The 22,840-nt window shown below is 43.2% G+C and overlaps 1 protein-coding gene across 2 annotated transcripts; it reads right to left on the bottom strand.

Moving 5' to 3' along the window:
- Positions 1-8,856: 8,856 nt before the first annotated feature.
- Positions 8,857-21,253, bottom strand: LOC110878296 (protein FAR1-RELATED SEQUENCE 7-like). 2 transcript variants are annotated; one of them, XR_002557813.2, is made up of 4 exons: positions 20,886-21,253; positions 10,556-10,737; positions 9,803-10,365; positions 8,857-9,714 (listed from the first exon to the last, which is right to left on the bottom strand). XR_002557813.2 is itself a non-coding variant. In XM_022126573.1 (3 exons), exons 2-3 carry the CDS (start codon positions 10,049-10,051, stop codon positions 9,379-9,381), a joined length of 585 nt encoding a protein of 194 aa, XP_021982265.1. In that variant the 5' UTR covers positions 10,052-10,365; positions 10,556-10,764; the 3' UTR covers positions 8,857-9,378. The 2 variants fall into 2 exon arrangements, 1 of the variants encoding a protein (XP_021982265.1); XM_022126573.1 differs by lacking the exon at positions 20,886-21,253 and having other exon boundaries at positions 10,556-10,764.
- Positions 21,254-22,840: the final 1,587 nt, after the last annotated feature.

The following is a 22,840-nucleotide window of genomic DNA, read 5'->3' as shown; positions in this document are numbered from 1 at the left end:
TGATAGAGTTGCGTTTAGTGCCGTTAGTTGCAATCCGTATAAACAGTAATTAACTAAAAGGTTTCCCAATACAAGGGAAGATAAAGTAAGTTTGTTTCCCAATAACTAGGGAAGGAATGTAGACGGTATCCCCTTTACAAGGGGATAGGGTTGTTTTAGTCTCGTGTCCCAAACCACCGGGACGCATGCTTTTAAGTTGTGAACTCACCTTGGGTTGCTCGGTATGATACGTTACTTGGTTAAGTATGTTGGTCACCACGTCCTAACATGGTTACCAAATATGGGTCAAGTCGGGTACAAGTAAACACGTATAGCATGCACGTATACAAACAGTTACAGGCAGAAATACAAACAGTAACATATACACATGCAGTAGCAGATCAAAGTGAAGTCCAGTCAACAGTAGGCCCAACAGTTGAAGCTCAAAACAACAAGACAAACGGTCAAGGCCCAATAACATAAAACAGCCCAGTCGAAACTAAGGTGGTTGCGACTCGCAACCGAGGTTGCGACTCGCAACTGCGGTCTCGGTCCGTCATGCTTTGGTTACGACTCGTAACCGGAGATTGCGACTTAGCAGGTTTGGTTGCGACTCGCAACCAGGTTTGATGCGTGCTGATTGCGACTCGCAACTGGGAGGTTTCGACTGGTCACGCGTGTTTTCGAGTAGCAACCAAAGGTTGCGACTCGCAACTGTGATAACGTGCATGGCAAACTTCTAGAACCTGCAGACTTGTACTATCCAATGAAATTGCATTTTCATGTAAAAGTTGTACCATTTCCACTAAAACATGTTTGTTTGTCTGATCATTAGCCAAAACAGATCAAATATACACATTTCAAAATATTTCAAAGGCATTCAAATTGTTCTTCATGTTCATCATCATTTTACATAACATTCAAGCAATAAACTGAAACTCATTCAAACAAAGACATATTACTAAAACCGTGCACTTAAAACCTCATAATCAAGCCCTTGATATGATCATTCGAGCAATTTGCACATATCTGAAACATACATTTATAATGGCCACAAACCATCTAAACTTCCTAACAAATCGAGATACACACAAACATCTTTTTAATCATCAACATTAACAAGCACAAACCAATAAGGATCATATAAAAGCTCAAACACTAACCGGTTACCCATTTAACACATTTTGATCCACACAAACATGTCAAACAAACATCATCCATACACAAGAATCATAGTAACACATAACATATATTTGCCCTAGTGACCTTATGAACATCTAGAAAGAGCTAAAACCACTAACCGGTTATAGATTCAAGATGTGCGGGTATGATGGATCGATGGATGAGCTTCCGGTTGGCGGTTCCGAGCTAAAGCCGAGTATGTTCTTGATGTTGGTTGAACCCGAGAAGAAGGAGAAGGATGAGAAGAGTGGTCTTGGTTGCTAGAACTTTAGGGTTTTAGGGTTTAGTGAAGAAGATGAGAGGAGAGTGTGAGAAGAGAGTGTGTAAAATGATTAAGGGAGGTGGGGTTGGGTTTATATAGTGCACCGAGTTGGGCTAGGGGTTTCCGGGTTGGGTTTCTCGGCTACACGGCCTTAACCGGCCCAAGTGCTTCACTGTTCACTCGAGACCGTGGTCTCGAGTCGGGTCTCGGGTTTGGTTCACATATATATAACACTTATATATATATACATACACATAAGTAATTCGGCGCATAACACATAATAACAAATAGTTTTTCATATATTTTTACTGTTAGTCGATTACGTACACGTTCGTTACATCGAAAGGTTATCCGGAAAGATCCGAGGTGTCACATTATCCCCAAGTTTTAGGAACTTTCGTCCCGAAAGTTAAGGCAGCCACTGTCAAGCTAGTGTAAGTGAAAGCGTTTCAACGGGGTGTCACATCATCCCCCCGTTAGTTTGGAATTTCGTCCCGAAATTCGTTCGTAGCTTCAGTGCTGGGGTTTTCGTTAGGGAACAACTGGGGATACTTGTGCTTCATCTGGTCTTCCCGCTCCCAGGTATACTCTGGGCCACGTCGCGAGTTCCAACGAACTCGTACAAGAGGTATCTGGCTACGTTTGAGGATTTTGATCTCTCGATCAGTGATCTCAATCGGTTCCTCAGTAAAGTGTAGCTGTTCGTCAATCGTCAGTTCCTTAAAAGGAATCACAAGTGTTTCATCCGACAAACACTTCTTCAGGTTGGATATGTGAAAAACGTTATGTACCGCACTCAGTTCTTCAGGCAGGTTCAATCTATAAGCAACCTTACCGATCTTCTCGGTAATTTCGAATGGTCCGATATATCGCGGATTAAGCTTGCCCCGTTTACCAAAGCGAACCACACCCTTCCAGGGTGAGACTTTAAGTAGAACCCGGTCACCGACCTGGAATTCCAATGGTTTCCTACGCTTATCAGCGTAGCTCTTCTGACGGTCACGAGCTGCCGCCATGCGTTGTCTGATCTGGGCAATCTTTTCCGTTGTATCTACCACCATCTCTGGGCCCGTGATTTGACTATCACCGATTTCCGCCCAGCAGAGAGGTGACCGGCATTTACGACCGTACAATGCCTCAAAAGGTGCTGCCTGAATACTAGTGTGGTAGCTGTTGTTGTATGAGAACTCTACTAACGGTAGATGCTTCTCCCAATTCTTGCCAAAGTCGATCACACACGCTCTAAGCATGTCTTCTAGAGTTTGGATGGTACGTTCAGACTGTCCATCCGTTTGCGGGTGATAAGCAGTGCTCATATCCAAACGTGAGCCAAAGCATTTGTGCATAGCTTGCCACAGTTCCGAAGTAAATCGAGCGTCTCGGTCGGAAATAATTGAGGTTGGCACTCCGTGCCTCGAAACTACTTCCTTTAAGTAAATCTCTGCCAAGGTAGAAAACTTGTCTGTTTCCTTAATAGCCAGGAAGTGCGCGGACTTGGTCAATCGATCTACGATTACCCAAATAGCATCATTTCCGCGTTGAGATCTAGGTAGCCCTGTAACAAAATCCATGGAAATTTGCTCCCATTTCCATTTCGGGATTTCTGGTTGTTGGAGTAGACCTGCTGGCTTCTGGTATTCTGTCTTGACTCTCGCGCAAGTCAAACATTTGCTAACGTATGTTGCTATGTGGGCCTTCATACCAGGCCACCAGTAGGTAGTCTTTAAATCATGGTACATCTTGTCCGAACCAGGATGTACTGAGTAGCGGGACTTGTGGGCTTCGTCCATCACGAGTTCGCGTAAATCTCCAAAGAGTGGAACCCAGATACGCCCTGTCACATAGTAAGCACCATCTTCTTTCTGTTCCATTTGCTGTCTCGATCCACGCAGAGACTCAGCCCTGATGTTTTCCGGCTTCAATGCTTCAACTTGAGCATTTCGAATCTGGGTAGGGAGGTTAGACTGGATGGTAAGTTGCAGTGCTCGCACGCGCTTTGGTACGGTGTCCTTTCGACTGAGGGCGTCTGCCACGACATTGGCCTTGCCCGGATGGTATTTGATGGCGCATTCGTAGTCGTTCAAGAGTTCGACCCATCGACGTTGTCTCATGTTCAATTCCTTTTGCCTAAAGATATGCTCGAGACTTCTGTGATCGGTGTAAATGGTGCACTTGGTACCGTACAGGTAATGTCTCCATATCTTAAGAGCAAAAACCACTGCTCCTAGTTCCAAGTCGTGCGTCGTGTAGTTCTTTTCATGCGTCTTGAGTTGTCGTGAGGCGTAGGCAATAACTTTCTCGCGTTGCATTAACACGCAACCGAGTCCATGAATAGACGCATCGCAGTAAACCACAAAGTCGTCAGTGCCGTCAGGCAACGTGAGAATAGGAGCGCTACAGAGGTTATCCTTGAGCCTCTGAAAAGCAGATTCCTGCGCTGCATTCCACTTGTAGGCGACGCCTTTCTGAGTGAGTGTTGTGAGAGGTTGTGCAATCTTTGAGAATCCCTGAATGAATCTGCGGTAGTAGCCCGCCAAACCCAAGAATTGGCGTACTTCAGTGGGAGTCTTAGGCGTAGGCCAGTTCTTTATCGATTCGATCTTAGCTGGGTCGACATGAATTCCGTTCTTATTAACTACATGGCCGAGGAAATGGACTTCTCGAAGCCAGAAGTCACATTTAGAGAATTTGGCGTACAGTTGCTCGTTGCGAAGAAGTTCGAGGATAAGGCGTAGGTGCTGTTCATGCTCTTCTTGACTTTTCGAATAAATCAAGATGTCGTCGATAAACACAATCACGAATTTGTCGAGGTAAGGCTTACATACGCGGTTCATAAGATCCATGAACACTGCAGGCGCGTTGGTCATTCCAAAAGGCATGACGAGAAATTCATAGTGACCATAACGGGTCCTGAAAGCAGTCTTAGAGATGTCTTCGTCACGTACCCTCAACTGATGGTAGCCTGATCGCAGGTCAATCTTTGAATAGTAGCTCGATCCTTGCAACTGATCGAATAGGTCGTCGATGCGCGGGAGAGGGTAACGATTCTTGATGGTAACCTTGTTCAACTCACGATAGTCGATGCACATTCGGAATGTGCCGTCCTTCTTCTTGACAAAGAGCACTGGGGCTCCCCAGGGTGATGAACTAGGACGGATAAATCCTTTATCCAATAATTCTTGTAGTTGCGTAGAGAGTTCCTTCAGTTCTGCAGGGGCTAGACGGTACGGTGCACGAGCTATGGGTGCTGCTCCAGGAGCTAGCTCGATTTGGAATTCGACCTGACGGTGGGGTGGGAGTCCAGGTAGTTCCTCAGGAAATACCTCGGGATAGTCGCGTACTACAGGAAAATCTTCAATCCTCTTTTCCTTATCGTGGGCGTGGGTGACAAGTGCTAAGATAGCGGTGTGCCCTTTCTGCAAACACTTCTGGGCTTTTAGAAGCGAGATAATGCCTGTGACTTCTCCACCTTTGTTGCCTTTGACGATGAGGGGTTGACCAGAACGACGAGGTATACGAACTGCTTTCTCTTGACAGAGGATCTCAGCGCGATGTTTGGATAACCAATCCATACCAATGACGACGTCGAAGCTTCCAAGTTTGACAGGGAAGAGATCGATACTAAACGTATGGCCAGACAATTCTAGGGTGCAGTCGTGGATCACGTGCGTGGCCTCGATGTTCTTACCATTAGCTATCTCGACGGTGTGCTTAGAACTTAATAATGCAGGCGAGTGCTTAAGTTTCTTACTAATGCGAAGGGATACATAACTGGCATCGGCACCGGAATCAAATAACACAGAAACATAACGATCATCAAGTAGGAACTTACCCGCCACGACGTTGGGATCGTTCCTCGCTTCTCCAGCTCCAATCACGAAAGCTCTGCCCCTTGCATTTCCAGCATTGTTATTCTGCTCATTGTTCCCAGCTCCCTGGTTGTTGTTGCGATTCTGATTCAGTTCAGGGCAATCCTTTCGCATGTGCCCTGTTGCCCCGCATTTAAAACAAGCTCGGTTGTTTCCCTGCTGCTGTTGCTGTTGGGGTTGTTGCTGATTCTGCCTTGCTGGGAACTGACTTCTGCAATCCTTGGCTTCGTGCCCCATCTTGTGGCATCGCTGACACTGACCCTTGTTACATGCCCCATTGTGGTGCCTGTTACACTTGTTGCACTTAGGGTAGTTTCCCCGGTAGCCACCCTGTTGCTGAGCGCCTTTGTTGTTGTCAGTTTTCCTTTGCTGAGCTGGGGCTTGAGTAGGGTTAGCATCCTTGCCCTGATTTCCATCCCACTTTCGTTTTCCATCACTAGAACTTCCTTCCGCAGCACTGATCCTTTTGGGCAACCTGCCCTCTTCCACAGCCTGATCCGTGAGATTGTGAGCAAGTCGAACGATCGGCTGAATGGTAGTGTGGTTGGCTGAAGTTACATGGCTTCGGATTTCTGGGGCCAGACCCTTGATGTACAGTTCGATCCTTCGGTACATGGGTCGAGACATGTTTGGACAAAGAGCAGCATAGTCGTTGGACAGCTTGGTGTAGGTCTCAATCTCTGACCCAACCATCTTGAGTTCATAGTACTCATTCTCCAGCTTGTGGATGTCATCCCTGTGACAGTACTCTTCCTTGATCATATCCTTGAAATCTTCCCATGCAGTAGCGTTTGCAGTCTCCAAACCAAGCATTTGAATTTGCGCTTTCCACCATGAAAGTGCGCTTCCCTCTAGAGTACCAGTAGCAAACTTCACCCAGTTAGCAGTTGGGCATTCACAGACAGCAAAAACAGCTTCGACCTTCTCAATCCAGTGCAGAAGGCCTATGGCACCCTCCGTGCCATTGAAAGGAAGAGGCTTGCAATTCATAAAGGTCTTGAAGGTACAAACACGTGGTTGCACAGGTGCAGGCTGACCTGTTGTGAGGAGTGAAGCGAAATAGGTTTAGAGGCGAAAAGACGATGCGGCGGTAGGATCTAAACATCCTAAGACAACGAGTTACACACAAACATCTTTTTAATCATCAACATTAACAAGCACAAACCAATAAGGATCATATAAAAGCTCAAACACTAACCGGTTACCCATTTAACACATTTTGATCCACACAAACATGTCAAACAAACATCATCCATACACAAGAATCATAGTAACACATAACATATATTTGCCCTAGTGACCTTATGAACATCTAGAAAGAGCTAAAACCACTAACCGGTTATAGATTCAAGATGTGCGGGTATGATGGATCGATGGATGAGCTTCCGGTTGGCGGTTCCGAGCTAAAGCCGAGTATGTTCTTGATGTTGGTTGAACCCGAGAAGAAGGAGAAGGATGAGAAGAGTGGTCTTGGTTGCTAGAACTTTAGGGTTTTAGGGTTTAGTGAAGAAGATGAGAGGAGAGTGTGAGAAGAGAGTGTGTAAAATGATTAAGGGAGGTGGGGTTGGGTTTATATAGTGCACCGAGTTGGGCTAGGGGTTTCCGGGTTGGGTTTCTCGGCTACACGGCCTTAACCGGCCCAAGTGCTTCACTGTTCACTCGAGACCGTGGTCTCGAGTCGGGTCTCGGGTTTGGTTCACATATATATAACACTTATATATATATACATACACATAAGTAATTCGGCGCATAACACATAATAACAAATAGTTTTTCATATATTTTTACTGTTAGTCGATTACGTACACGTTCGTTACATCGAAAGGTTATCCGGAAAGATCCGAGGTGTCACAATAGCCACCTCTCGGACACTTGACTCTTTCATACCAGACAGCAAATTGAAAATCTCTTCTCGCCTCTTCATGTTCTCTTTGACCCTAGAAATGTTAGTTTCCAACAAGTCTTTACAAGACTTGTCTTCAGCAATTTATTCCTCGATTCTTTTTTGAGATAAACACTCATACCTGATGATGAAGAAGAACCACAAGATGAATTACAAGAATCTACCATCTTTAAGGTAATATTTGAATGCTCTTTCAATGATATATAAAAGGAAATAGCAAACAAGAGGACATCTAAAATTATTAAGCATGACAGCTATATGGTTCAGAAATAATTCTAGCTGTTTTTTTGAAGTTTTCTTGGTCCAGTACAGATATTATGTAAGATAATCACGCATGTATAGATTATCATGCATGAATAAAAATAATCACGCATGAATGAATAATCACGCATGTATTGATAATCACGCACGACCTGCTTGTGAATTATTTAAGCTACTGAACTTTGATATGCAAGATGCAAGTTGATATAAAATATAATTAATCTTAATAATAATGAAACCTACAAATAGCCTTCCAAATCGACATGACTAGTAATTATGTGAGATATTTAATTTTACTTACCAAATCTCCCACAACTACCATATTAAATCACAATCTTCATACATATATGATTCCCCATATTAGATTTTTTGCAAAAAAAAAAATAATAACAACTCTCATCAAGAAACAAGAATGTCTACTGATCCGGCAAGCAAAGCATCAAGGAGCTCCTCTCCAGCCGCACGTTGACAGAGCTTGCGTCTGATGTAAACTCTACTAACAATATTTTTGATGTGCAGGAGAAGGTCTTATAACAACAGAAGATGAACCAGGAAGTCTGGGGGAAACTACTAGAAGAACCAAAATCTTCGTTGAGGAACAACGGCATAAAACTCATGAAGGATTAGGCATCTGCTGATCACTTGGTTTACTCATATCTCAAGGATGCAGTGGAGACGGTGCAAGAGAAGATGGAGACCAGTGACAAGGAGCTTGGGAAGATATTCACATCGAACTAGGTGGTATGTCTGATTAATCAACGTTTTTTGTTGATTTTTGGGGATGTTCTAATGTTGGTATTTTGAAAACTTATAGCTATGGTGGTTTTTGGCAATAGAAACTGATATGTGGATATATTTAGGAAAATCATGTAGGCTTACTTTTAACATGTTTTGATACCTTTTCAGGAATCTATGTATGGTGTTTTTGGCGTTATTTATATGAAAAAGTCATGTTAAATATTATCACGCATGTTACATTTAAAGACGCTAGTTATGAAAAAGTGATCTGTGTTTGGGTATGTTTTTGGTTGAAATAGCTGTGAACTGGGGTTATGGTTGTACAAAATGTTAGAGAGGGGTTAAATGGTCATTTGAGATCTCCATTTGAGACAGTCTTGTATATTTATGATTTTAGGTTAAGGACCAATACAGTAAAATAACGCATCTACATATTGAAAAGGGGTAAAAAAAAGGATCAGTTCAGATGGTTTACATAATCACGCATCAAAATGGTCTTAAAATAACGCATGTGCATATTGAACAGGGATAAAAAAGGGTCAGTTCAGATGGTATACATAATCACGCATCAGATGGGTATACATAATCACGCATCAAGATAGTCTTGTATATTTATGATTTTGGTCTTAAAATCACGCATGTTAAAATGTCAAGATCACATATCACATAAAGTTGTTTCTTTAAAAAGGCATGAAAAAACCCATGATTAAATGTATGCATTTGTGGTTTAAAAATTACTCGTCGTCGTCGTTTAGCTCTTCCCATTCAGAATCACTATCATCTGCTTTGTCAACCTCCTCATACTCCTCCTCTCCCTCACCAGTTTCTGCCTCCTCGTACTCTTCATCTACTAAACCAGGATCAATCTCCAACTGAATTACTCTTCTTTTCTTCCCCTTCTTATCGGCAGCACTAGCTTGACCCTTTAAAACTGAACAAGTTCGGATATCATGACCTTTGGTATTGCAAACACTGCATGTACGACTTCTCTTTCCTTTTAGACTAACCATCTTTTCTTTTTTTGATTTAATCCGCTTATGTGAACCGCAACCTTTGTTTCTAATACCGGTTGGCACGCGGACTGTAGGTGGAACATCAGTGTTCGGTTTCTCGTAACCGATTAACCTTGAATATCTATCAAACTTAGGGTCGATGGGTTTGGTTATGCGAAGTTCATCAACCATTTATTTCATCTCCCTCATTCGGTCCCTGACTATAACTAGATGATCAAAATCTCTCATCAAGTTACCAATAAGATACTCTCCGGTCTGCATTATCTCATACGCAACCTCTTTGGCCTTTTTATGCCCATCATTATCATCAACACTTAAATCAAATGTGTTATTTAGATCATTTGGTACCACATCTTTGGTCCATCTTCTCATAACGTACTTGTTGGGAATTTCTTTAAATTTGAACATCTTAAACACAAAGTATATATGTTTGCACAACAATCCACATTGTTCAAACCTGCGACAACTGCATGATGCAATTACATCCTCCCCCTTCTTGAAACAAACCTAAATAAAAAAATTGAAAACTAAAAATCAATGAAAAAACGCACGTTGTTATGTAATAACGCATGTTATCTAGTATAGATAGTGTTACCTCTAATAAACCGTCAGCGCGGGCTTTCCAATCCTTCATACTTATCTTCAAGAATGGTTCCTTGATTTTAGTCTCCATAGGAAGACACTCAGACAGTGTTCCATATAACTCTGCCTGTTGATCAGCAAAGATGGACCTGGTGTAAATTTTCATAGCATCATCCTCTAAGGTAGTTTCAGACCAGTTATCTGGGGTTGTATTTCTAGAAATATGGTCATTTTTCCGATGGTTGAATCTTTGCACGTCCATTGCACCATCAAAGTGGTTAAAAACTCAATAAGGGTAAGTTGAGAATTCGCCACCTGACAGAAAAAATGGTTTTCGCTCTCTGATCTGGAGGTGGTCCGCATGAGCCCAGACGTAGGCTCATGACCATAGAAAGCTGGAATCCACGAAGATCTCATGCCAAACATATCGTCAATCCATTTATTATCGGTTAGACCGAATTTAATCATTATCAGTTTCCATTCTCTCTCAAACTTTTCTGGCGCAATCGAATCAGTCCATACAATGTCACACATACGTCTTTTGAAGTCTTCGTTGTTACACAACTCATGTCCCACCTATTAAAACAAAGGATTGGAATGAACAAAAATCAGAAATCTTAATAATTATTCACACTTTTTTTTAAATGAGTGTAGGAAATAATAACGCATGATGAACTTTTTGTACAAGTGCATATAAAAATCAGAAATCTTTATAGTTATTACGCCGGTTGTAATAGTAATAACGCAAGTTGTAGTTGTGTCTAACCTTATCGGCAACTATCTTCATTATGTGCCACATACATAATTTGTGCCTACTCTTATCGAACACTGCCTCGATAGCTTGTTTCATCGCCGGGTCCTGATCAGTGACGACCACCTTCGGCTGCTTACCAAATGAGTCCAAAAATGATTGTAACAGCCATTTGTATGATTCAATGCTTTCAGATGCTAGCAACCCAGCTCCAAGCGTCACATTCCAACTGTCACACCCCCAAAATCCACCTGCGGATAACACCCGCTTCGAGGGCGTGACTGTCCAGGATCCAACCACCAATTATACTAAGCATTGGTTAATAGTAAAGTAAAATGTTATCTTGAGTAGTTTAGCAACATCTTAGCTTAAGTTGATAGTAAGTTTAAACAAAACAGCGGAAGCATAAGCCAAATAGTTTAGAAAGATAGTTCATGGTTCAAGATAATTAAAACCCAACACACGGGTTTTGGCGAACACTACACATTCCCAAGCAGCAGCTCCTCAGTCACTGGTTACCTGCAAAGCATGCAGTAAGGTGTCAACAATAATGCTGAGTGAGTTCACTAGTTGTCCAGTTTTAATTACCAAAAACTCATTTCACCAGTTAATTTACTCGTTTATACATGCCAAGGGGAGCTACCCCAAAAGTTAGCGACTAAACTGTTTTTCCAATACCGAACACTAGGTAACCGTTTGCGTTTCCGCAGGATGCCCCGATGTCAATGTTCTATCATCATTGACGGATGCCTGAGTACATTAGTTCACGACCGATCCCATACCATGGCACGGTGTGAGGTTGGTAAAACCTAAATAGCGCTATCAACTAATAACCCGTTCGCCTGGCCCCGGCGACTAATCGGTATTATGTAGTAGGGACTTGAGTGATAGAGTTGCGTTTAGTGCCGTTTGGTTGCATTCCGTATAAACAGTAATTAACTAAAAGGTTTCCCAATGACAAGGGAAGGAAAAGTAAGTTTGTTCCCAGTAACTAGGGAAGGAATGTAAATGGTATCCCCTTTACAAGGGGATAGGGTTGTTTTAGTCTCGTGGCCCAAACCACCGGGACGCATGCTTTTAAGTTGTGAACTCACCTTGGGTTGCTCGGTATGTATTTTACTTGGTCAAGTATGCCGGTCACCACGTCCTAGCATGGTTACCAGTATAGGTCAGGTCGGGGTACAAGTAATCATGTACAGTAACACGTATAAACACATTTAGCATACAAACATACAAACAGTTGGGTTATTGGGCCTGCCTAACATCTACACAACAAACAGTAACAGATACACATGCGGTCCAGTCAACAGTTAGCCCAACAAGTCTTTCGGCCCAATAACACTAAGGCAGCCCAGTCGAGACTACGGTGGTTTCGACTCGTAATGCATGGTTTCGAGTCGCAACCGGGGGATTCCGACTCGCAACCCTGGTTACGGTTCATCATGCCTGGTCTCGAGTCGCAACCAAGGAATGTTGACTCGCAACCCTGGTTTCGGTTCATCATGCCTGGTCTCGAGTCGCAACCAAGGAATGCTGACTCGCAACCCTGGTTTCGGTTCATCATGCCTGGTCTCGAGTGTGCTGCTTGCGAGTCGCAACTAGGAGATTTCGACGAATCACAATCTGGTCTCGAGTCGTAACCAAAGGTTCCGACTCGCAACCGCGATTTCGTGCATTGGTTCTTCTAGAACCTGTCCTATTGTACGATCCAATGATATTGCATTTTCATGTAATTTGTGTACTATTCCCACTAAACATGTTTTGTTGTCTGAATATACACCAAAACAGATCAAACAAGCAGAATTTCAAATATTCATGTAACATTCAAGCTGTTCATCATAATATTCATTCTTTCAGCCAAAATAAACCTATCTTGACTCTCACTAAGACTGTTTTATCCGAAACTATTATCAAGAATAATATGTAGTTATGCAATCACTAAGGTCATCAAAATTATCAACACATGATCTAACTATCAAGGCAACTAGCAAGAATACCATGAAAACAAGATCTCTATCATTTCTTGGCATAAATCCATCATTTAATTCATACAAGCTCATCCGTAACATCTAAGCATATTTTTCACATAATTTATCTCATTTAAAGACTCTAGCACTTATCAATTATATAGACATACACCCACAAACTAACCGGATGGATATGGAGGTATGGAAAGTGGTTGAAGGAAGTTCCAAGTGTCCCGTGTGAGAGTGAGAGCTTGTGTTCGAGAGCTTGACGTTGTCGGCTTGATCCGAGGAGTGTGGTCTCCGGTAGAGTTCAAGAGGGAATGAGAGGATGATGGTGAATGTGGGTGTTTGTAGGGTTTTAGGGTTTAAGTGTGAGAGGAGGGTGTGAGAGGAGTGTTGTAAAAATGGTTAAGGGAGGGGAGGGTCGGTTTATATAGTGTCACGAGTAGGTTAGGGTGTGGTTGCGACTTGGGCTTCCATATGGCCCAATCCAAACCGGCAACCGGCCCTTAATATGTGTACTGTTCACTCGAGACCAAGGGTTTCGAGTTGACTCATGGTTGCGACTCCCTTATCAATTATATATACACACTCATACACATATATATATATATATACATACACGTACATGTTATCTCAATTAGCATGCCACGATGTTCACAAACTTTCATTTAATATAACTCGCGCTTATATATACAAGTAGGTTGAATACAGAAATGGTTGCTCGGGAAAACCCGAAGTGTCACATTATCCCCAAGTTTTAAGAACTTTCGTCCCGAAAGTTAAGGCAGTCACTGGTAAGCTAGTGTAAGTGAAAACGTTTCAACGGGGTGTCACATCATCCCCCCCGTTAGTTTGGAATTTCGTCCCGAAATTCGGCCGTAGCTTCAGTGCTGGGATTTTCGTTTGGGAACAACTGGGGATACTTGTGCTTCATCTGGTCTTCTCGCTCCCAGGTAAACTCTGGGCCGCGTTGCGAGTTCCAACGGACTCGTACAAGAGGTATCTGGCTACGTTTGAGGATTTTGATCTCTCGATCCGTGATCTCAATCGGTTCCTCAGTGAAGTGTAGCTGTTCGTCAATAGTCAGTTCCTTGAAAGGAATTACGAGCGTTTCATCTGATAGACACTTCTTCATATTAGATACGTGAAAAACGTTGTGTACCGCACTCAGTTCCTCAGGCAGGTTCAATCTATAAGCAACCTTACCGATTTTCTCGGTAATTTCGAATGGTCCGATATATCGCGGATTAAGCTTGCCCCGTTTACCAAAGCGAACCACACCCTTCCAGGGTGAGACTTTAAGTAGAACCCGGTCACCGACCTGGAATTCCAATGGTTTCCTACGCTTATCAGCATAACTCTTCTGACGGTCACGAGCTGCCGCCATGCGTTGTCTGATCTGGGCAATCTTTTCCGTTGTATCTACCACCATCTCTGGGCCCGTGATTTGACTATCACCGACTTCCGCCCAGCAGAGAGGTGACCGGCATTTACGACCGTACAATGCCTCAAAAGGTGATGCCTGAATACTAGTGTGGTAGCTGTTGTTATAAGAGAACTCTACCAGCGGTAGATGCTTCTCCCAATTCTTGCCAAAATCGATCACACACGCTCTAAGCATGTCTTCTAGAGTCTGGATGGTGCGTTCAGACTGTCCATCCGTTTGCGGGTGATAAGCGGTGCTCATGTCCAAACGTGAGCCAAAGGATTTGTGCATAGCTTGCCACAATTCCGAAGTAAAACGAGCGTCTCGGTCGGAAATAATTGAGGTTGGCACCCCGTGCCTCGAAACTACTTCCTTTAAGTAAATCTCCGCCAAGGTAGAAAACTTGTCTGTTTCCTTAATAGCCAGAAAGTGCGCGGACTTGGTCAATCGATCTACTATTACCCAAATAGTATCATTTCCGCGTTGAGACCTAGGTAGCCCTGTAACAAAATCCATGGAAATTTGCTCCCATTTCCATTTCGGGATTTCTGGTTGTTGGAGTAGGCCTGTTGGCTTCTGGTACTCTGTCTTGACTCTTGCGCAAGTCAAACATTTGCTGACGTATGTTGCTATGTGGGCCTTCATGCCAGGCCACCAATATGTAGTCTTCAAGTCGTGGTACATCTTGTCCGAACCAGGATGTACTGAGTAGCGGGACTTGTGGGCTTCGTCCATCACGAGTTCACGTAAGTCTCCATAGAGAGGGACCCAAATGCGCCCTGTTACATAGTAAGCGCCATCTTCCTTCTGTTCTAATCGCTGGCTCGATCCTCGCAGAGACTCAGCCCTGATGTTTTCCGGCTTCAATGCTTCGACTTGAGCATGTCGGATCTGGGTAGGGAGGTTAGACTGGATGGTAAGTTGCAATGCTCGCACGCGCTTTGGTATAGTGTCCTTTCGGCTGAGGGCGTCTGCCACGACATTGGCCTTGCCCGGATGGTACTTGATGGCGCATTCGTAGTCATTCAAGAGTTCGACCCATCGACGCTGTCGCATGTTCAATTCCTTTTGCCTAAAGATATGCTCGAGACTCCTGTGATCGGTGTAAATAGTGCACTTGGTACCGTACAGGTAATGTCTCCATATCTTAAGAGCAAAGATCACTGCTCCCAGTTCCAAATCATGCGTAGTGTAGTTTCTTTCATGCGTCTTGAGTTGTCGAGAGGCGTAGGCAATAACTTTCTCGCGTTGCATCAACACGCAACCGAGCCCATGGATAGACGCATCGCAGTAAACTACAAAGTCGTCGGTGCCTTCCGGCAGCGAGAGAATAGGAGCGCTACAGAGGTTATCCTTTAGCCTTTGAAAGGCCGACTCCTGAGCTTCATTCCACTTGTAAACAATGCCTTTCTGAGTAAGAGTTGTGAGGGGTTGTGCAATCTTTGAGAATCCTTGAATGAATCTGCGGTAGTATCCTGCCAATCCCAAGAATTGGCGAACTTCGGTTGGAGTCTTGGGTGTAGGCCAATTCTTTATCGAGTCGATCTTAGCGGGGTCGACGTGAATTCCGTCCTTGTTACCACATGCCCAAGGAAATGGACCTCTCGAAGCCAAAAGTCGCACTTCGAGAACTTGGCGTACAACTGCTCCTTGCGTAAGAGTTCGAGGATAAGGCGTAGGTGTCGTTCATGCTCTTCTTGACTTTTCGAGTAGATCAGGATGTCGTCGATAAACACAATCACGAATTTGTCGAGGTAAGGCTTGCACACTCGGTTCATGAGATCCATGAAAACCGCAGGTGCGTTAGTCATTCCAAAAGGCATAACGAGGAACTCGTAATGACCGTAACGAGTCCTGAACGCCGTCTTGGAGATGTCTTCATTACGAACTCCCAGCTGATGGTAGCCTGATCGCAGGTCAATCTTGGAGTAGTAGCTCGATCCTTGCAACTGATCGAATAGGTCGTCGATGCGTGGGAGAGGGTAGCGATTCTTGATGGTAACCTTGTTCAACTCGCGATAGTCGATGCACATTCGGAATGTGCCATCCTTCTTCTTGACAAAGAGTACTGGGGCTCCCCAGGGTGATGAACTAGGACGGATAAATCCTTTATCCAATAGCTCCTGTAGTTGCGTGGAGAGTTCCTTCAGTTCTGCAGGGGCTAGACGGTACGGTGCACGAGCTATGGGTGCTGCTCCAGGAGCTAGCTCGATTTGGAATTCGACCTGACGGTGGGGAGGGAGTCCAGGTAGTTCTTCAGGAAATACCTCGGGATAGTCACGTACTACAGGAAAATCTTCAATCCTCTTTTCCTTTTCGTGGGTGTCGGTGACGAGTGCTAGGATAGCGGTGTGCCCCTTTTGTAAACACTTCTGGGCTTTCAGGAGCGAGATAATGCCTGTGACTTCTCCACCTTTGTTGCCTTGAACGATGAGGGGTTGGCTAGAACGACGAGGTATGCGAACTGCTTTCTCTTGACAGAGGATCTCAGCGCGATGCTTGGATAACCAATCCATACCGATGACGACGTCGAAGCTTCCAAGCTTGACAGGGAAAAGATCAATACTAAACGTGTAACCAGACAATTCTAGTGTGCAGTCGTGGATCACGTGCGTGGCCTCGATGTTCCTACCATTAGCTATCTCGACGACGTGCTTAGAACTTAATAATGCAGGCGGGTGCTTAAGTTTCTTACTAATGCGAAGGGATACATAACTGGCATCGGCACCGGAATCAAATAACACAGAAACATAACGATCATCAAGTAGGAACTTACCCGCCACGACGTTGGGGTCGTTCCTCGCTTCTCCAGCTCCAATCACAAAAGCTCTTCCCCTTGCACCATTTCCAGCATTGTTGTTTTGCTCATTGTTCCCAGCTCCCTGATTGTTGTTGCGATTCTGATTCAGCTCAGGGTAATCCTTTCGCATGTGCCCTGTTGCCCCGCATTTAAAACATGCTCGGTTGTTTCCCTGCTGCTGTTGCTGTTGAGGTTGTTGCTGATTCTGCCTTGCTGGGAACTGACTTCTACAATCCTTGGCTTCGTGCCCCATCTTGTGGCATCGCTGACACTGACCCCTGTTGCATGCCCCATTGTGGTGCCTGTTACACTTGTTGCACTTAGGGTAGCTTCCCCGGTAGCCACCCTGTTGCTGAGTGCCCTTGTTGTTGTCAGTTTTCCTTTGCTGAGCTGGGGCCTGAGTAGAGTTAGCATCTTTGCCCTGATTTCCATCCCACTTTCGTTTGCCATCACTGGAAGTTCCTTCCGCAGCACTGATCCTTTTGGGCAACCTGCCCTCTTCCACAGCCTGGTTAGTGAGTTTGTGGGCAAGACGGACCACAGGCTGTATGGTAGTGAGGTTGGCCGAGGTTACATGGCTCCTGATTTCTGGGACTAAGCCTTTGATGTACAATTCGATCCTTCGGTACATGGGTCGGGACATGTTTGGACAAAGAGCAGCATAGTCGTTGGACAGCTTGGTGTAGGTCTCAATCTCTGACCCAACCATCTTGAGTTCATAGTACTCGTCCTCGAGTTTGTGGATGTCATCCCTGTGACAGTACTCTTCCTTGATCATATCCTTGAAATCTTCCCATGCAGTAGCGTTTGCAGTCTCCAAACCAAGCATTTGAATTTGCGCCTTCCACCATGAAAGTGCGCTTCCCTCAAGAGTACCAGTAGCAAACTTCACCCAATTAGCAGGGGGACACTCGCAGACAGCGAAGACAGCTTCGACCTTCTCGATCCAGTGCAGGAGACCTATGGCACCCTCAGTGCCACTGAATGGAAGAGGCTTGCAATCCATGAAGGTCTTGAAGGTACAGACACGTGGTTGCACAGGCGCAGGCTGACCTGTTGTGAGGAGTGAAGCGAAATAGGTTTAGAGGCGAAAAGACGATGTGGCGGTAGGATCTAAACATCCTAAAACAACGAGCTTACCTATAGGGTGAGCTGCGAAAGCTGCAGCCACCGTGTTGAGCAGGTTAGTGAACTGAGCCTGGGTCATGTTGACGTTTCCTCGTCCGCGTCCACTCATTGTCTTCATAACCAGAAAACATAGTATGAGTGTGATGTCGCAATATAGCGAGAAGGAGATAGAAGAGGGGAGGCGTATCTATCTAATCAGGCAAACTAGTACGTATAGTAAAGCAGAAAGCATAAGACAAATAAGCAAGTAAATATGGGTCCGAGCTAGGAGGTCAGATAAGTCGAGCCTTGCACTTGGAGTGTAGTGTCGTCACAAGTCACGGGTTATAGTCTGGTTTTTCTCAAAAAGATTTTCCCCTTTTTAAAACCAAGTTCACTATAACCAATGGCTCTGATACCAATCTGTCACACCCCCAAAATCCACCTGCGGATAACACCCGCTTCGAGGGCGTGACTGACCAGGATCCAACCACCAATTATACTAAGCATTGGTTAATAGTAAAGTAAAATGTTATCTTGAGTAGTTTAGCAACATCTTAGCTTAAGTTGATAGTAAGTTTAAACAAAACAGCGGAAGCATAAGCCAAATAGTTTAGAAAGATAGTTCATGGTTCAAGATAATTAAAACCCAACACACGGGTTTTGGCGAACACTACACATTCCCAAGCAGCAGCTCCTCAGTCACTGGTTACCTGCAAAGCATGCAGTAAGGTGTCAACAATAATGCTGAGTGAGTTCACTAGTTGTCCAGTTTTAATTACCAAAAACTCGTTTCACCAGTTAATTTACTCGTTTATACATGCCAAGGGGAGCTACCCCAAAAGTTAGCGACTAAACTGTTTTTCCAATACCGAACACTAGGTAACCATTTGCGTTTCCGCAGGATGCCCCGATGTCAATGTTCTATCATCATTGACGGATGCCTGAGTACATTAGTTCACGACCGATCCCATACCATGGCACGGTGTGAGGTTGGTAAAACCTAAATAGCGCTATCAACTAATAACCCGTTCGCCTGGCCCCGGCGACTAATCGGTATTATGTAGTAGGGACTTGAGTGATAGAGTTGCGTTTAGTGTCGTTTGGTTGCATTCCGTATAAACAGTAATTAACTAAAAGGTTTCCCAATGACAAGGGAAGGAAAAGTAAGTTTGTTCCCAGTAACTAGGGAAGGAATGTAAATGGTATCCTCTTTACAAGGGGATAGGGTTGTTTTAGTCTCGTGTCCCAAACCACCGGGACGCATGCTTTTAAGTTGTGAACTCACCTTGGGTTGCTCGGTATGTATTTTACTTGGTCAAGTATGCCGGTCACCACGTCCTAGCATGGTTACCAGTATAGGTCAGGTCGGGGTACAAGTAATCATGTACAGTAACACGTATAAACACATTTAGCATACAAACATACAAACAGTTGGGTTATTGGGCCTGCCTAACATCTACACAACAAACAGTAACAGATACACATGCGGTCCAGTCAACAGTTAGCCCAACAAGTCTTTCGGCCCAATAACACTAAGGCAGCCCAGTCGAGACTAGGGTGGTTTCGACTCGTAATGCATGGTTTCGAGTCGCAACCGGGGGATTCCGACTCGCAACCCTGGTTACGGTTCATCATGCCTGGTCTCGAGTCGCAACCAAGGAATGTTGACTCGCAACCCTGGTTTCGGTTCATCATGCCTGGTCTCGAGTCGCAACCAAGGAATGCTGACTCGCAACCCTGGTTTCGGTTCATCATGCCTGGTCTCGAGTGTGCTGCTTGCGAGTCGCAACTAGGAGATTTCGACGAATCACAATCTGGTCTCGAGTCGTAACCAAAGGTTCCGACTCGCAACCGCGATTTCGTGCATTGGTTCTTCTAGAACCTGTCCTATTGTACGATCCAATGATATTGCATTTTCATGTAATTTGTGTACTATTCCCACTAAACATGTTTTGTTGTCTGAATATACACCAAAACAGATCAAACAAGCAGAATTTCAAATATTCATGTAACATTCAAGCTGTTCATCATAATATTCATTCTTTCAGCCAAAATAAACCTATCTTGACTCTCACTAAGACTGTTTTATCCGAAACTATTATCAAGAATAATATGTAGTTATGCAATCACTAAGGTCATCAAAATTATCAACACATGATCTAACTATCAAGGCAACTAGCAAGAATACCATGAAAACAAGATCTCTATCATTTCTTGGCATAAATCCATCATTTAATTCATACAAGCTCATCCGTAACATCTAAGCATATTTTTCACATAATTTATCTCATTTAAAGACTCTAGCACTTATCAATTATATAGACATACACCCACAAACTAACCGGATGGATATGGAGGTATGGAAAGTGGTTGAAGGAAGTTCCAAGTGTCCCGTGTGAGAGTGAGAGCTTGTGTTCGAGAGCTTGACGTTGTCGGCTTGATCCGAGGAGTGTGGTCTCCGGTAGAGTTCAAGAGGGAATGAGAGGATGATGGTGAATGTGGGTGTTTGTAGGGTTTTAGGGTTTAAGTGTGAGAGGAGGGTGTGAGAGGAGTGTTGTAAAAATGGTTAAGGGAGGGGAGGGTCGGTTTATATAGTGTCACGAGTAGGTTAGGGTGTGGTTGCGACTTGGGCTTCCATATGGCCCAATCCAAACCGGCAACCGGCCCTTAATATGTGTACTGTTCACTCGAGACCAAGGGTTTCGAGTTGACTCATGGTTGCGACTCCCTTATCAATTATATATACACACTCATACACATATATATATATATATATATACATACACGTACATGTTATCTCAATTAGCACGCCACGATGTTCACAAACTTTCATTTAATATAACTCGCGCTTATATATACAAGTAGGTTGAATACAGAAATGGTTGCTCGGGAAAACCCGAAGTGTCACACCAACAATGGTTATCAATACCAGTAAAGGGTACAAAAACCATTTTATACCTTCAAAATGATGAAAAAAATTGAATAAAAAAACAACAAAATTATACAAAAAAAAGTTAAAACATTAAATTGAATACTAACTTGTTGGTTTTGAATGTAGCATCAAACGATATGACGTCTCCAAACTCAGCATAGTTACGTTTGCACAAACCATCGGCCCAGAACAGGCCAGTTAATCGCTTGTTTTCATCGACTGAATGTACAAATGAATAATCAACCATAAACTGCTTTTTATCGGTCAACCTATTTATAACCATATCTGCATCATACTCTCCTATATAGCTATGTATCCTAGCTCTAAAATTCTTGCAATCGTCTTTAGTTGCGCCAACATTTTCAAAACCTCTGTATCTTTGTCTCATTATATTGAACGCTTTCACTAGCCCAAGATTCAATGTACCAAGATCCCATATCATCTCTTCTTGTGTTTCGGACAGATGCCTATAAGCCGGTAATAAATGCATATCTCTGGGGCACACGAATGAATGATTATGCGCTTGAACAAACTTATCAACCTTATACAACACCCCATCCGTCGAACAAAGCTTAATTTGAGCTTTACACCCAGTTCGAATAGTCGGTCTGTTCCTACTTTTATATGGCTTAGACAACTTCGAATAAGGATCATCAAAAGCCAAAGGTTTATGCCCCTCCTTTGAACACACAAAGTATTTAGTCTTGATAATACCACCACTATGGTGTTCACCTCCTTTTCGAGCAGCGAACCCTGACTTCTTGGCATATGTCTGATAAAAAAACATATGCTTGCTCTAGGGAAGTAAATTCCATTCCTATAACAGGAACACATGATGAAGCTACCTCAGGAATATACAATCTTTCATCTGCACATTTTGAAATGACAAAGAAAACATGAGCTCTAAACCAAAACACACAGTCACTCATCTAGGAGATAAAAAATCACGCAAACAAAAAAAATCACGCATGAAAACCTAAATAATAATGCAGACTATATACTTCATAATAATAATGCTTGTATGATGGAATTACACAGGTCTCCTACACTATATAGCTTATAAACATGCGTGATTTATGACACATTCATTTCAAAAAACTAATTATCAAATAATGATGCACGATCAAATACAAAACATCAGATAACAATAATTTCGTTGATTTCTGGAAAATTAAAACGATTAATTGACAACTTACTGGTCTGATCGTCTAATAGAATGTGGTTGTCTGATGTCGGATTCCTCAAATACTCAGCAGCATCAGGAACGACATGGAATTCAGTATCTTCAAATTCAATATCATCTGTGTTTCGTGCGTTACTGCTCTGTGGATCCATTTCAAACAATAAGTGATATTAACCCTAATCACACACCTATAACCGCTAATTTGATACTTTGAAAAATGAAAAATATTTGAAACTGATTCAAATCGTAATTAGCGGGATCCAGGAGATAACGAACTCGCATAATTCTCTTGATGTTAGTAAATGTCTGAATTATCCTGTCTTAAGAATGAAAAATGTCTAATTTTCCCTTAATGAGAAATCTTAATTAGTGCCACGCATTAAGATCTCCTTGTCGCATACATGAAGTATGATTAGGGCTTTTGTGCATTATACTTTCTCTCTCTCTCTCTCTCTCTCTCTCTCTCTATATATATATATATATATATATATATATATATATATATATATATAGGATTAGGTTCAAGAGTGAACACTGGTGTAGCTTGCGAACTGAGTGAACTAATCCTGGCCATACACGTGTGTAGATCAATGGCCAGGATTAGATGTTGAAATACACTAGTGTATTTTACGATTTGATGATGAGATCCTGGCCATACACGTGTGTAGATCAATGGCCAGGATTTGTTCACTCAGTTCACAAATACACTGGTGTTCACTCTAGAACCCCACCCTATATATATATATATATAACTAAAACCTGCTATTTTATAGGTATATCTTATCGCTATTTATATTAAAACAAAAAAAAAACTATAATCCCACTATTTTCACACTATGGAGGCGCCAAAATCAGATTGCGAACTATTGCCACATTGCC

The sequence above is a fragment of the Helianthus annuus genome, chromosome 9, assembly GCF_002127325.2.
Source record: "Helianthus annuus cultivar XRQ/B chromosome 9, HanXRQr2.0-SUNRISE, whole genome shotgun sequence".
In the NCBI taxonomy this organism is placed as follows: domain Eukaryota; kingdom Viridiplantae; phylum Streptophyta; class Magnoliopsida; order Asterales; family Asteraceae; genus Helianthus; species Helianthus annuus.
Note: the sequence above shows the minus strand (reverse complement) of the source record. Positions and strands in the feature narration are given on the sequence as shown.